The sequence below is a fragment of the Balaenoptera ricei genome, chromosome 10 (assembly GCF_028023285.1).
Source record: "Balaenoptera ricei isolate mBalRic1 chromosome 10, mBalRic1.hap2, whole genome shotgun sequence".
Classification (NCBI taxonomy): domain Eukaryota; kingdom Metazoa; phylum Chordata; class Mammalia; order Artiodactyla; family Balaenopteridae; genus Balaenoptera; species Balaenoptera ricei.
This window is the reverse complement of record NC_082648.1, coordinates 7,490,960-7,506,836: the sequence shown is the minus strand read 5'-3', so window position 1 is coordinate 7,506,836 and position 15,877 is coordinate 7,490,960. Positions and strand designations below refer to the sequence as shown.

The window sequence follows — 15,877 nt, the reverse complement described above, 5'->3', positions numbered from 1 at the left end:
TTGGAGGAACTGACTTGATGGCCACCTTTCTCTATTCTCTCCCATACTGCCTGGTCTTGTATGTTTCCCAATATGTAGTGTTTGGCTAAGACTCACGTTCCATCATTGAACTGAGAGATGGGAAAACACCCTGGCTAAAAATGGCCAACAGAGACTCTTTTGACAAAACAAAGAGCTCCAAAGTCCATGCTTCAATTAGATTTAGATTTAATTACTCACTAGGCCAACAGTCTACATTTTCTATGTGGAAGGGAAATTGTATCTTGCATAAGCAATCTATTGAGTTTGCCTGACATATGCAGCCAAACCCAATTCTAAAGACACACTAATATGGGGGAAAAACCCCTCTGTGCAGCTCTGATGAAGTTTTCTAAACTGATATCATCAACGGATAAGATCTGCAGGCTTGATTTTACCAGCATGACAGCATTGCATGGGTTTTGAATTAAGGCTGACCATAAAAAGGAATGAAGTTCTGCTGCATGCTGTAACATGGATCAGTCTTGAAAACATTACGCAGAATGAAATAAGGCAGACACAAAAGGACAAAGACTGTATGTTTCCACTTATGAGTGTTTAGAATAGGCAAGTTCACAGAGATTACCAGGGGTTGGATGGTGGGGGGAATGGTGAGTTTTGGCTTAATGATTATGGGTTTTCTTTTTGGGGTCATGAAAAGTTTTGGAAACAGATAGTGGTGATGGTTGCACTTTATGAATGCAATTAATACCACTGAATTGTGCATTTAAAAGTGGTTGGAGACTTCCCTGGCAGTCCAGTAGTTAAAGACTCTGCACTTCCACTGCAGGGGGCATGGGTTGGATCCCTGGTCGGGGAAATAAGATCCCACATGCCACGCACAGTGCGGCCAAGGGGGGGAAAGGTTAAAATCCAAGAAACTAAACCAAACCAAAACTAAACAAAAGAGAAGCATGTGCATCATCAATGGGCCTATTTTCCTATTTCTGGCCGGAACAAAAGGTCATAATTTGAAAAGAGAGAATATACAAAAGGAGCAATACAGTTTTGCCTAATCATGTGAAGTTATCACCTGCAGTATCAATGAGGGTCTTCCCATTGGGGCAGCTAGGAAATTTTTTTCTAGTTTTTGGATTTAGAGATGTTACCATCTCTGAGAATTAATATTTATTCTTTGGAAGGGTGTGTGTGTGTGTGTGTGTGTGTGTGTGTGTTTGTGTTTGTGTTATTCTCTGGACAATCGGTTGATAATAGGATAAAAGTGCAACTCATATCTGAGGAAACAAAGGATCACATTTTTACATGCCCTTGGATGATCCCACCTTGTCTTCTGCTGAGGAACTTTAGTTTTGTTTTTTTTGGCTGTGCTGCAGGGCTTGTGGAATCTCAGTTCCCCCGACCAAGGATTAAACCCGCACCCTCGGCAGTGAAAGTCCTAACCACTGGACCGCCAGGGAATTCCCTTCAGAGGAATTTTGAAAAGTCTCCGTCCCTATGTTCCTCACTCATCTGTTCTATGCCAAAGGTGACCATCTCCTGTCTTTCTGGTGCCCTGAAGAATTATTCCACAGATAATTAGACTTGGAGAAAAGAATGTATAGAGAGGAAGCTTAGATCCTTGGATGAGAATAGCCCATGACCACACAGGGTAGGGTTTTGTAACAGAGGAGTGGACGTGAAGACAGGTGAGCAAGGCTAGGAGTGGGGTTTGGTCATGAGCAGAGCTCCTGTGTAGAGTTTAATTCCTTGCAAATATTCAAACTATAAAAAGCTATAATTAATGTATTGATGTATATGACAATGAATTAATGTATGTGACTTCTCTCACATGTATCATTCCCTTTGGCTCTCCAAAGCTTCGATAAAACCTGCTGTACCTTGGGACTTCCCTGGTGGTCCAGTGGTTAAGAATCCACCTTCCAAAGCAGGGGAAGAGGGTTCGACCCCTAGTCGGGGAACTAAGATCCCACGTGCTGCGGGGCAACTAAGCCCGTGCACCAGAGCTAGAGGGCCCGCATGTCGCAACTACTGAGCCTGCATGCAGCAACGAATGATCCCGAGTGCTGCAACTAAGACCGCATGCAGCCAAATAAAGAAATAAATATTTAAACCTGCTGCACCTTTACAGTTTAGTGTGGTTGTACTGGAGGAAAGTGATTGTAAAGGGAAGTGAGGCTTGCCCCACATTCAATCCACCCTCTCCCAGAGAGTCCTTTAGAGTGAACTAGCATCATGCCAACCCCCTCTGGGGACCCACACTGGAGCAAAGAATTCGTAATCCAGAGAATCAGTGACCTTGATCACAACTCAGGAGCTTACAAGAGAATGCCCCCACCACCAGTTTTCCTAAATTTGCCTAGCTTTTATTTAAAGCCTCGGCACAAGCCTAACCATTATAAGAATTCAAAGCATTAGCTGTTATTTGAATTAACGCTCACTTTAGAAATTCCCCTTAAAGTCCTGGTATTGATGGGGTGAGGACAGGTGTAGGACAAATAGGGAAGGGTAGAGTTCTATGGTTCAACAAAGGATGTGATTAGAAAGTTTCTGAGTTGGGCATGGAATGTAGAGAAGAAATATACTCCCTTCCATATACTCCCTTCCTCCCATAATCTAAAAAGGATCTTGACTGAGAGGCGAGCTATCACCACCTCCCAACCAGGAGTGCTCTCACCGGTCCCTCGGCCAGTTAGGTCTCTTGTTATGAGATGTGTACTTTTCTTTCATATCAAACATCACTGTTTTAATTATACATTTACATGTGAATGCAATTACTTAATTAATGTCTCTTCCCCACTTGAATTTAACTTCCATGAGATCCTTATTGGTTTCATTCAACATTTTTTTCAGTGTCTATTATATCAGGTACTATGTACTTTTTCTCCATGTAGGTAAGAAAGAAACAGACCAAAAAATCCTCCTCTCATGGACCTAAGACTCAATCAATGTAGACAATACTGTATTTTAAGTGATGCATGCTAAAGAGAAATATACATTAGGATAAGGGAAAAGGAAAGGTCAGGATGATGGGATATAGTTGAAATTTTAGATATGGGACAAGAAAAAGCCTCAACTACGAGGGAGTATTTGAGTAAAGATAAGGGATCAAGCTGTAACAATATACAGGGGAATAGCATTCCAGGCAGAAGGGCCAGCAAGTATTCTTTGCTCCTGTGTGTTCTTTGTGCAAGCAAGGAGAGAGGTATGGCAGGGGCAGGTGGCAGAGGGTCTGGTGACCCATTGTAAGGATGTTGGCTATTACTGAGAAAATGAGGGAACATGGAGAGTTTTGAGAACAGAGAGACATGAGCTAAAATATTTCAGGGGACTTCCCTGGTGACGCAGTGGTTAAGACTCCAGGCTCCCAATGCAGGGGGCCCGGGTTCAATCACTGATCAGGGAACTAGATTCCACATGCATGCTGCAACTAAGAGTTCGCATGCTACAACTAAGGAGCCCGCCTGCCACAACAAAGACCCAGCGCAACCAAAATAAAATAAAGAAATAAATAATTTTTTTAAATTAGGATAAATAAAGTAAATATTTTGGAAGGATTGCTGTGCAGAGAATAGTCTGTAATTGAAGAAAGGAAGACCAGTTGGGAGGCTGAATGTAACCATCCAGGTTGTTTAGACCTGGAGGTGGTGAAAGTGGTCAGTGCCCGAACAGGATTTGGGCATGGGATTTATTTATTTTTTTAATTTTTTTTTTATATTGGAGTACAGTTGATTAACAATGTTGTGTTAGTTTCAATGCCCGAACAGGATTTGGGCATGGGATTTATTTATTTTTTTAATTTTTTTTTTATATTGGAGTACAGTTGATTAACAATGTTGTGTTAGTTTCAGGTGCACAGCAAAGTGATTCAGTTGTATATATACATGTATCTGTTCTTTTTCAAATTCTTTTCCCACTTAGGTTATTATAGAATATTGAGCAGAGTTCCCTGTGCTATACAGCAGGTCCTTGTTGGTTATCTATTTTAAATACAGCAGTGTGTACATGTCAATCTCAAACTCCCAGTCTATCCCTCCCTGCCCCCACCCCCAGCCTTCCCCCGGGCATGGGATTTAAAAGGAAGAGAGCAATCAAGAAGATGGCCAGGTTGGCCTGAGCAATGGGAAGAATGACATTGCCACTGATGCCGTTGAGACAGGGAAGGCAGCAAGAGGAGCAGATTACATGTTGGGAGAGAGAACAGGTGCTCAGTTTCAGCCATGTTGGAAATGCCCATCAGACATCCAGATGGAGATGCTGAGGTGGAAGATGGACATACTTGCCTTGAGTTCAAGGGGGAGGTCCAGCCTAGAACTACAGATTTGGGGGATCATCAGTGTATAGATGGTATTCAAAGCCTTGAGGCAGGAAGAGAGCAGGAACCCTTGCTGCTTTGCTCACTATTGTAACATCAGCACAGTTTCTATCATCTAGTGGGTATTAAGTTTCTATTGAATGAATAAATAGAATGCATATGGCCTCAGGTAGGAGGGAGAAGCAAAATCTTTAATAGACCAGCTTGTATGAGGGAAGGAATTTAAAGCCTCTTATTTGAAAAGCCCGACCTGTTTTCCAAGTTCAGTGCAGTCATTTAGATGCTGATTCTGATTAAATAAATCTTTTTTTGTTGTTGTTCTTTGAGATGCTGCTGCTTCTGACTTCAAATTAATAAATGGCTTTTGCGGAAAACATGGCTTATGCAAAAATCCTTTGGTGTAATCATCTAGTCTTCTAGCAATTCTTGTAAAGCAATCAAAGAAGTGGTTTGGGAAGCAAAATCTCTGTCCTAAGTCCTATATAACTGAGTTTACTTGACCGGCCACAAAGCAGGAGCAGTTAGTGCTGATCTCTATTGAGACTCAGAGATATTGTGTAATTAAATGAGGGACTAGATGCTTTTGGTTGATGGAACACAAGATGCTTTTAAGTAAATGTTACAGGCTTCCCTGGTGACGCGGTGGTTAAGAATCTGCCTGCCAATGCAGGGGACACGGGTTCGAGTCCTGGTCCGGGAAGATCCCACATCCCACAGAGCAACTAAGCCCGTGCGCCACAGCTACTGAGCCTGCACTCAAGAGCCGGCAAGCCACAACTATTGAGCCCATGTGCCACAACTACTGAAGCCCACGTGCCTAGAGCCCATGCTCCACAACAAGAGAAGCCACCGCAGTGAGAAGCCCGCGCACCACAATGAAGAGTAGCCCCTGCTCGCTGCAACTAGAGAAAGCCTGCGCGCAGCAACGAAGACCCAACGCAGCCAAAAGTAAATAAATAAAATAAAATTATAAATAAATAAAGTTACTACGGTTATTATTATGCTTCTAAAATTAAAGATATCATTTTACCATGATTACAATTTACAAACTGTCTACTCCTCCCGTCTCCTGATCTTTATTACCTGTGGAGCACGGACCGGACTTTTAAAGAGGCAGCCCTAAAGGAACCTCTGCATTAGGCAGAGTGGCCCTCAATCATTTTACCTATGTGATTCGGCGTGTGAAAACCCCGCCCATCTTCACTGGACCCACACAGGAGGAAGGCAGCTGGGGTACCTGGTGGTGGTGATGTTGCTGTGGGGAGGAGCCTACAGAACTGGGTTCAGATTTGAATGTCAGGGCCCATGCACTGTCAGCCAGTGCAGCAGCAGTGCTGGAGGAAAGCTTCCCTTCCTAAGACTTTCAGGGAGCCACGAAAGACACGCTGGAGTCCACCATGGACAGGTAAAGCAGTCGGCTCGTGGGTGGCTGTGCTGGCCTTTCGCTCAGAGCAAATCTGAGTAATCAGATGGGTAAACTCTCCCCTTCTCCCCTGTCACTGTCTGACTCACAAGATCTGCTTGGTCAAGATGCACATTTATTTTTCTAGTTCTGTCTCATCTTCTGTTCAGATCTTAACATGCTTTCCACCCAACTGTCTCTTTCTCTTTTTTCCCCATAGTCAAAAGAACTTTTCTGCACTATGTATTGACTTGTCCTTGCAGTTAGAACTCGTTTATGGTAGTAAAATGAACCAAGCAAATGTTAAAGAGACTGAAATCATGAAAAGCTCATAGCAATACTATACTAACAGTAGTGGTAACTGTAATAATTCTGTAAACATTCAACTATGAAACCCCTTGAAGAAAAACTTTACTGGGGAGACTTTACTGAATAATTTACACAGTCAAGAAATTATTTTTTAAATGTCAATATTCAAAATTAATTGCTTGAAGGTCACTATGACTGTGTCTACTATTATAAGGAGATAAATCAGTCAAGCAACTTATTTAATATTATAGGCCCAATTGTTAGGCAGTTAAATGGCATTTATTATTTACCTAGTCTTTCCATTTCTTCAGACATGACTTAACTTACTTCTTTAGTGTGTATTTTGTAAGATTTTCACAATGTCTTCACATGAAGTTTATGACAATCATGTTATTGTCATAGAACTTAATCTATTCCTATTTTTGATTATTGTAAATGTATGAAAATTTACACCTGATCCATACTTTATCTCAATTTAATTCTTTAACAAAGAATTTAAACTACAGAGCTAAGAATCTTAATGGTAGATTCAATGTTCTTCAGAAACTTGAGGGCAAAAATGTCAAATGTCAGCTCAGTTTACAGTGAGATTTTGAAAACTAATCTAAGGTAAAAGAGAGAGGAAAAAGGCTCAGTGGAGATACTTGTAAATAATGAAATGCAAAGCAATGGTAAAATCAGAGCTGAAATTCAGAGAAAGTCAGAGAAGGCAAAGGAGATGAAATTCAACAGGAGGAAAAAGGGAAATACATGATTTTCATTAAGGAAAATACTATCTGCAGAGCAGAGTAGTAATGGCACACGGCAGGAGAGGGTGACCTTGTCACGATTATTTTTAACCCATTTGTCTCTGGTTTGCATTGCTGGGGATGCAGCCAGTGTTCTGCCTCAGGGAACACAGCTGTCCTGCGCAGCTGTCAACCTGCAGGCCTTACAGACTGTCTCTGCTGAGTCCTTCGTACACTTAAGAGAAACCAGAGGAGCATAGGGTGCTGCAAATAGGCCCCCAGCTATAGTTAAAGAAAGTGATGGATCAAGATAGTTCATTAACAAGGCCATAGTCATGCCATTCACTTCACTGTGACTGGTAACTTCTGATGGAAACAGAGCTACTGTATTTTCATGTGGGGTAGGAGATAGAAGGCTATCTGAATTCTTTAATCTATGCCCTGTCCTTTCTCATACTCCCAGGACACTTTTTTGCTCCTCATGGTAACAGGGCTCCCACACCACCTGCAGGGCATCATATAGTCCCCTCTTCCTCCACTTCTCACCTACACACCCCAGGAAGACAGGTGAAATGTAAAAGGAATTTACTGGTATAGATTATGAATATGAATTATGAATGAATAAGATATGAAAAGATTATGCTTAATCTATTTAAAACTGGGCCCCAAAGAGAGAATTTTTTTTTCTTCCACTCCCGTATTTATTAAGCATGTATTATGTATTCGGTTTATGGTCTATGCTGAGGGTGATTATGTTAATTATTTAACAATCGTAATAGTAACAGAGGTAGTGCTGTGGTGGTCACCGTGTAAATCATCATCACTTTAAGATAAAGCCAATTATTATTAGATCTTTGTTAGCATCCATTTCGGATTCCTGTCAAATGTGCATTTTTATTTTTATTTTTATTTTTTATTTATTTATTTTAAAAAAAATTTTTCTAGATTATACTCCATTTAAATCATTAGAGAGTGCTTGGGTTTTTGGGTTTTTTTTTAAGATAGTCATCTTTTCTTTTTAAAATTTATTTATTTATTTATTTATTTTTGGCTGTGTTGGGTCTTCGTTTCTGTGCGAGGGCTTTCTCTAGTTGCGGCAAGCGGGGGCCACTCTTCATCGCGGTGCGCCGGCCTCTCACTATCGCGGCCTCTCTTGTTGCGGAGCACAGGCTCCAGATGCGCAGGCTCAGTAGTTGTGGCTCACGGGCCTAGTTGCTCCGCGGCATGTGGTATCTTCCCAGACCAGGGCTCGAACCCGTGTCCCCTGCATTGGCAGGCGGATTCTCAACCACTGCACCACCAGGGAAGCCCCAAATGTGCATTTTTAATTCTAAGAATCTGATTGACTAATTTTTATATGGTTTCACATATGTAATGTATATACTGGTGATTTAGATGTATCACCATCTCTGCCTCAGGATTTTTTTTTTTTTCAAAATTAATCTTCACAGCATCTTTTATTTATTTATTTATTTTTGGCTGTGTTGGGTCCTCGTTTCTGCGCGAGGGCTTTCTCTAGTTGCGGCAAGCGGGGGCCACTCTTCATCGCGGTGCACGGGCCTCTCACTATCGCGGCCTCTCGTTGCGGAGCACAGGCTCCAGACGCACAGGCTCAGTAGGTGTGGCTCACGGGCTTAGTCGCTCCGCGGCATGTGGGATCTTCCCAGACCAGGGCTTGAACCCGTGTCCCCTGCCTTGGCAGGCAGATTCTCAACCACTGCGCCACCAGGGAAGCCCTGCCTCAGGATTTAAAGTGGATTCCAGGGACCTCCCTGGCAGCCCAGTGGTTAAGATATTGTGCTTCCATTGCAAGGAGGACAGGTTCGATCTCTGGTGGGGGAACTAAGATCCCACATGCCCTGCAGCACGGCCAAAGAAAAAAAAGTGGATTACAATAACCTTCATGTGTGTGAGGAAGACATTCAAATTGCAACAGCTTTAAAAATCTCCAGCCCTTGCTTATCTGCTTACTAAGAGTGACATTTGAGAACTTGACTTCAGGGTCTATCTCATGTATTTCATTATTAAAATATCAATAATCAACGTATGTCCATACAAAGACTGGTACATCAATGTAGAAGCTTTATTCACAATAGTCCCCAAATGGAAACAATCCAAATGTCCATCAACAGGTGAATGAATAAACGAAATGTGCTGTATCTAAGCCATGGAATATTGCTTTGCCGTAAAAAAGAACAAACTATACTGATACATGCAACACCAGGAATGAATGTCACAGTCATAACATGCTTAGTGAAAGAAGTCAGACACAAAGGAGGAAATAATGTGTGCTTTATATGAAATTCTAGAAAATAATTTATAGTTGCAGAAAGCAGACTAGTGGTTGCCTGGGAGGGAGGGGAAGAAGTGACTGAAAAGTTGGGTGAGGAAACTTGGGGAGGAGGGGTGCCCTGAAAATGTTCTGTATCCTGATTGTGGTAGCAGTTTTGGGTGTTTACATCTGCCAATATTCATAGAACTGTACATTTTAAATGGGTGAAGTATGTAAATTATACCTCAATGTAAAAAAAAAAAAATTGAAAAAAGTTTCAATTCTCTTGCCAGCAAACCGTATTCAAATTACTGACTAGGTCATTACTTTGACAAGTCCTCTGCACTTCTGCTCAGTGCCACTAGGTGGCAACATTATCTCCACAGATTAGATAAGTACATTTCTGGAAAAGTCCAAGGACAAAAACCAGGGACACTCACTCCTGATGCTTTGGTATCAACCACACTGTGTAGCTCGTGGTGTGTTCAGAACCACAAAGAAACTTGTGTTAGCAGAGAGTATTTCCACAAATTCAACTCAATTTAGTGCTTATGATATGCAAGACCCTGTGCTGGGAAACAAAGAGCAATCCGCCCCGCCCCTAACCCGCCCCGCCCACAACCCCCGTGTGTGAAGAACATTGCAAAATATTTAGATTATATTGCAAATTTACACAGGAAATCAGCCTAATCTAAATCCTGTAAATACATGCCTATAAAAAAGACTAGAACGAAAAACGTAAGTATATTAACAGTAATTGTCATTAGATAGTATGTCTAATTATCACTAGATATACTGGTTAAACATTTAAAAATTTTTAACTTTCTACTTTTTAGTAGTATTCAAGTTGACATACTTTTAAAAAGCATGACTCAAAAAGTGACACTTCCTGACTCAAAACAGAAATTCTAATTGAGGAGACAGATGTAGCAATCAATTGATAACAAAGGTTGAATGCTTTGATAAGGATAAGCGGAGAACAGTAGGAAACTACGGGAGGGTTTTTTGTTGCTGTTAATGTTCGATTTTGCCTAGAAATTTTGGCATAGTGGCAGTGAGAAAGGTCTGAAATTGTGGTTAAGGCTTTGAAGGATGGGTGGGTTTTGCCCAGTGGAAAAAAAGGCAGGGAAGCTTGCAGTCAGGTGGCTGGAAAGAAAAGACTAGTGCCAGGGGTCCTGCTGCAGGCATGGCGGGGAGGCTGAAGTGATGCGGAAAAGAGAAAATACTAGGAAACGAGGCTAGAAATGTAGATTGATGTCCAAATGTAAAAGCTTTACTGCATTAAAGAGTTTGGAGTTTATTCTACCAGCGGAAGTTAGGGGCTTTTCGGTATCAGAATGACAGGCCCACACCTGGGCTTTTGTGAGATCTCTCAGGCACCGCGTGGAAAATGTTATTTTGAAGGGACTGTGGGCAGAGACCAGTTAAGAGGTCAGGACAATGGATAAAGGGAAAGGTTAGAGCTTGGACTGAAGCAGAGAACAGAGGAAGTAGAGCAGGAACAAATCCAGAAATATCTGAAAGTTTCACTCAATAAATTTAGATGATTAATGAATTAATTCAATATGGGGAGTGAAGGAGAATCAAAAATGATTCCAAGCTTTTAGCCCGGTTACTTGGGATGGAAAGTGGGTAGGAGAGGAGAGGCAGCTCAGGAAAGGGCGATTTGGGAATACTGTGTTAACCCTGTGAGTTTGAGGTCCATGTTGGACATTTAGATAGAGATTGGAGGGGAAACCTGAAAAGATCAGTATGGGACTGGGGAACAGGTTAGTAATTCCAAGTTATCAGCATCTAGAAGGCAGCCATGGAAGGAGCCTGCCCTGGGAGCGCGTATGGCTTTGGGTTTCTTGCTGTCTCAACTGGTCTTATAAATATAAGCCTGATAAGGGGGTTGTAATGGATTCCAAGCTCAGTTAAATCTCAGGCATCCAACAAAGGGAAGCAAGAGCATCTCCTTTGGTTTGGCCCAAGTATTACAGATTTTTTTTTTAAAAAGCTGAAGGAAAGCCAGGAGTGACCAGAGGATCAGCGGTGCTCCTGCACTTCCTCCCTCCTCTCACCCACAGCCTCCTGATGAAGCAGAGGAAGTTTCTTTACCACTTCAAAAACGTGCGCTGGGCTAAGGGCCGCCATGAAACCTACTTGTGCTACGTGGTGAAGCGGCGGGATAGCGCCACCTCCTTCTCACTGGACTTTGGGCACCTTCGAAACAAGGTATCAATTAATACCTGCTTCCCAGGCAGGGCATTTTTAGAGCCACCTGCTGATGGTACCACTTTCAGCCTGTTTCATTTGTCTCCACTAGATTCCTCTAATCTCTTTTTTACATGTCCCTGCAACCACAATAGAAATACCCCAAAGGGTGTCATTTAATGTCCTCCCCAATCATGCTGAGCACAGCAAGGCCACACCTTGCTCCAATGCCAAGAATAACTGCCCCCAAACTTCCTCTCCTTTCCCCAGCATCCAAATTGCCTTTGAGATTAAAGAAGATATCCAAAGAAAGAAGCTTTTGATTTGCGGGAATATATACAGCTCATTCAAGCTGAATTTTAAATGTGGAAAAACAAATTGTGGCTTTAGAATTTTTAAAAATTAAGGAAGAAAAATTTAGGAAAAATTAATGACTCCATTCTGTCTTCCAAATGAGTTCTATTCCTTCCTGCTCACCTAGATCGTAGGCCAGTAAATAACATACGTAATAGTGAGCCTCAGAAAACTCAGGGAAGCCATTAATTAAAACTTGAAGATCAGAGAATTACATTTTCAAGAGACTTCTTCACCAAAACCCAGATGGGTTCACATACTCTTCTGCCAATGAATATTTCCTCTCATAACATGCAGTGACATCTAGTCTTGGTGGAATCCCAGGGAGGAAGCCATGGGTGGAATGACACTGGCTAGTTTCTAGGGTGAGTTTTACTCTCCAATTTTTTTGGCCTCCATTTGTATTGTGTAAATTATCCCACTGCAATTGTTTTACATTCTAATCTCTTTCCTATTTGGTAATAAGACACATTCTAAACATAGAAAGCTTTTGTGTTAACAACCCTTTCCTTCCCTCTCATTTAATCCTCACAACAAAACGTCATTCCGCTGATGAGGAATCAGAAGATCCAAGAGCTGGGTGACTTGTTTAAGTAACAAGAGTGGCGATGCCAGGAAATGGAACCTGGGTCTTCAGATTCTGGGACTAATGACTTTTCTGCAGTATTAAGGGGACTTGCTGGGAATTCCCTGGAGGTCCAGTGGTTAGGACTCTGCACTTCCGCTAGCAGGGGGCACAGTTTCGATCCCTGGTCAGGGAACTAGGTCCCGCATGCCACACCTCAACTGAGTTCACATGCAGCTACCGATCCGGCATGCCACAAGTAAAGATCCCGTGCGCCACAACTAAGACCTGGCGCAGCCAAATAAAAATTTTTTTTTTTTTTTTAAGAGTACATGCCTTAATTTTAAAAGCTTATTGCTAAAAATTGCTATCATCTAAGCCTTCAGCGAATCATAGTGGTAACAAAGATCACTGACCACAGATCACCGTAACAAATATAATAATGAAAAGTTTGAAATTTGCAAGAATTACCAAAAGGTGACACAGAAACACAAAGTGAGCAAATGCTGTTGGAAAAAATGATGCTGATAGACATACTCAAGACCGGGTTGCCACAAACCTTCAAAACGCAAAATATCTGCAAAGTCCAATACAGCCAAGCACAATAATATAGGTATGCCTGCACTTAATTGCTCTTAGCCCCAGTGGCGCCTATTACCTCTCTCAAAACAGCACTCAGGGACTTTCCCTCGTGGCGCAGTGGTTAGGAATCTGCCTGCCAAGACAGGGAACATGGGTTCGATCCCTGGTCCAGGAAGATCCCACATGCCGTGGAGCAGCTAAGCCCGTGTGCCCCAACTACTGAGTCTGCATTCTAGGGCCCACGAGCCACAACTACTGAAGCCCGCGCACCTAGAGCCTGTGCTCTGCAACAAGAGAAGCCAATACAATGAGAAGCCTGCGCACTGCAACGAAGGCCCAACGCAGCCAAAAATAATAAATTAATTAATTGATTAATTAATTTTAAAAAACAACACTCACCTGTCAGTCTCATAATCTATCTCCTAACCCTAAATTTTCCGACCTCCACTTAGTGGTCCAGTGTATTTCCACAATGTTACATCAACAGCCCTTCCAAGCCATTTTCCTTCCCCTCCAAGGAAGAAAAAGGAACTTCACAAACAAAAATTAAATCTGAGATATATGATGCTCCTTCATCCACCCAACTCATTCCATCCTCCCCATTCCACAGAAAAGCTGGACGCTTTTCCCTTCCTAGGGCCAAAAGTGCAAAGTGTTCGGGCTCACCACTTATACTGTGTCCTTTCTGGCAGTTGCTTAACCTTCCCGTAACCTAGGACAAAACTGCAGACATCCCAAAAAAAGATCACCCTGGGAGGGACACGAATTAATGGCTGTAAAGCTACCGGCAGGGCAGGTCAAGGTCAGTAACCCTCCGCTGAGCCCTCTGCCCTCTCCCCAGGCGGGATGCCACGTGGAACTGCTCTTCCTCCGCTACATCTCCGACTGGGACCTGGACCCCGGGCGGTGCTACCGTGTCACCTGGTTCACGTCTTGGAGCCCCTGCTACGACTGTGCGCGGCACGTGGCCGACTTCCTGAGAGGGTACCCCAATCTGAGTCTGAGGATCTTCACAGCGCGCCTCTACTTCTGCGACAAGAACCGCAAGGCGGAGCCCGAGGGGCTGCGGCGGCTGCACCGCGCTGGGGTCCAAATCGCCATCATGACCTTCAAAGGTGCGCAGAGACTTTTCTGCCCGGCTCAGCAAAGCACGGTTTGCAATTCAGATTGGGAAGAGCCGGGGCGGGGGGGAATCACGGGGGCAGAATTCTGGGAGTTCTGGTTCGCCTTTGGAGCCAAAAGTTATCAACTAGAATTGGAGGAAAAGAACCAATGGCTTGGGACTTCCCTGGTGGCACAGTGGTTAAGACACACGCGCCCAATGCAGGGGACCCGGGTTCGACCCCTGGTCAGGGAACTAGACCCCACACGCATGCCACAACCAAGAGTTCACATGCAGCAACTAAAGAGCCTGCAAGCCACAACTAAGGAGCACACCTGCTGCAACTAAGAACCAGCAAGACCAAATAAATAAATAAAATATTTAAAAAAAAAAAAGAACCAATGGCTTGGACCCAAGGCTTTGGGCGGAGCCAGGGTTTTCTTTCTTTCCTCATGATTTGAGATCTGAGCTATCCCCTTCCCCCTCCTTTTTTTTATAGATTATTTTTATTGCTGGAATACTTTTGTGGAAAATCATGAAAGAACTTTCAAAGCCTGGGAGGGGTTGCATGAAAATTCGGTTCGTCTGTCCAGACAGCTTCGACGCATCCTTTTGGTAAGTTAAGGGGCTTCTTTGCTTCACATTTTCTTTCTCTCTCCAAAGTCATCTATCCCTGGAGCTACTTATACTTCCTTTTCTTATATTTCCCACATTGTTGTGTGTGTGTGTGTGTGTGTGTGTGTGTGTGTGTGTGTATTTATCATTCTCTCCTTATTTTTCCTCTGATGAAAACTTTACAGAGCACAGGCTGTAGGCTTCTGTAGTTATGGCGCACGGGCTTAGTTACTCCGTGGCATGTGGGTTCTTCCCAGACCAGGGCTCGAGCCCATGTCCCCTGCATCGGCAGGGGGATTCTTAACCACTGCGCCACCAGGGAAGCCCGTCTCCCCTTACTTTCTTCAAAAATATTTACAAAGTCATCCACTCTCTCTTTTTCTCCACAGCCCCTATATGAGGTTGATGACTTACGAGATGCATTTCGTACTTTGGGACTTTGATACCAACCTTCAAGAATGTCACATACAAAGAAATACCTCTGAAGATAGTGGGTAAAAGAACTATCCTTCAAGAATTCTGTTTTTCTTCAACTCTCACTTTCTCTGAGTTTAGAAAAAAGTATTCATAGATGTTTTTAAAATGTCTTGAAAATAGAAGGAACCCAGACCCACCAGGGTTAATGCCGCAACTGGTGCAGTTTTTAAATGCAGCATCGTCCCCTACTGGGAAACGACAGAACTGCAAGGCCTGGGAGCCCCTAAGTGTCAATACTCTGCCATTTAAGCAGAGAGAAAGCAGAGGTAAATGCTGAGGAGCATGGTGAGAGGATCAAATGTTTTATAACCGGTATCCTTTATTATTTGATTCTTCTTCTGAGTTTTCAGTGGTATGAATGATAAATTTTTCTACTCTTTTCCATTGGGGCTCACTTTCAAGTGAACAAAATTCTGTCACCCTGTGATCCACAGAACTTCCTAATGAGAGAACCTGGGTGATTGTGACCCCAAGCCATCTCTTCAAAGCATTAATATCCAAGCATGTGTTGTATATTTTAATTGTCTGAAGCATGTTTTTATGTTTGTACGTACAGAGGATTTTTTCTTGGTATGGAAAATGCCTGGTCACCTTTAGGTTCTTGTATAATAAAGGATCTTAAAAAGAATTTGAGGGCTGTGAAGAAGACACACTAAAAGTGAATTTATACCTCAAGTAACAAATCTGCAAAAAGATCCTTTTAAGGGCTTCCCTGGTGGTGCAGTGGTTAAGAATCTGCCTGCTGATGCAGGGGACACGGGTTCGAGCCCTGGTCCCAGAAGATCCCACATGCTGCGGAGCAACTGAGCCCGTGCACCACAACTACTGAGCCTGCGCTCTAGAGCCCGCAAGCCACAACTACTGAAGCCCGCATTCCTAGAGCCCGTGCTCCGCAACATGAGAAGCCACCGCAATGAGAAGCCTGCGCACCACAACAAAGAGTAGGACCCGCTCGCCGCAACTAGAGAAAGCCCGCGCGCAGCA

General features: G+C 43.1%; 1 protein-coding gene across 1 annotated transcript; it reads left to right on the top strand.

The window, feature by feature from the left end:
• Positions 1-5,688: 5,688 nt before the first annotated feature.
• Positions 5,689-14,859, top strand: AICDA (activation induced cytidine deaminase). The gene is made up of 5 exons (XM_059934941.1): positions 5,689-5,696; positions 11,072-11,219; positions 13,541-13,814; positions 14,301-14,416; positions 14,806-14,859. The coding sequence occupies exons 1-5, from the start codon at positions 5,689-5,691 to the stop codon at positions 14,857-14,859; spliced, it is 600 nt and encodes a 199-aa protein (XP_059790924.1).
• The last annotated feature ends 1,018 nt before the right edge of the window (positions 14,860-15,877 follow it).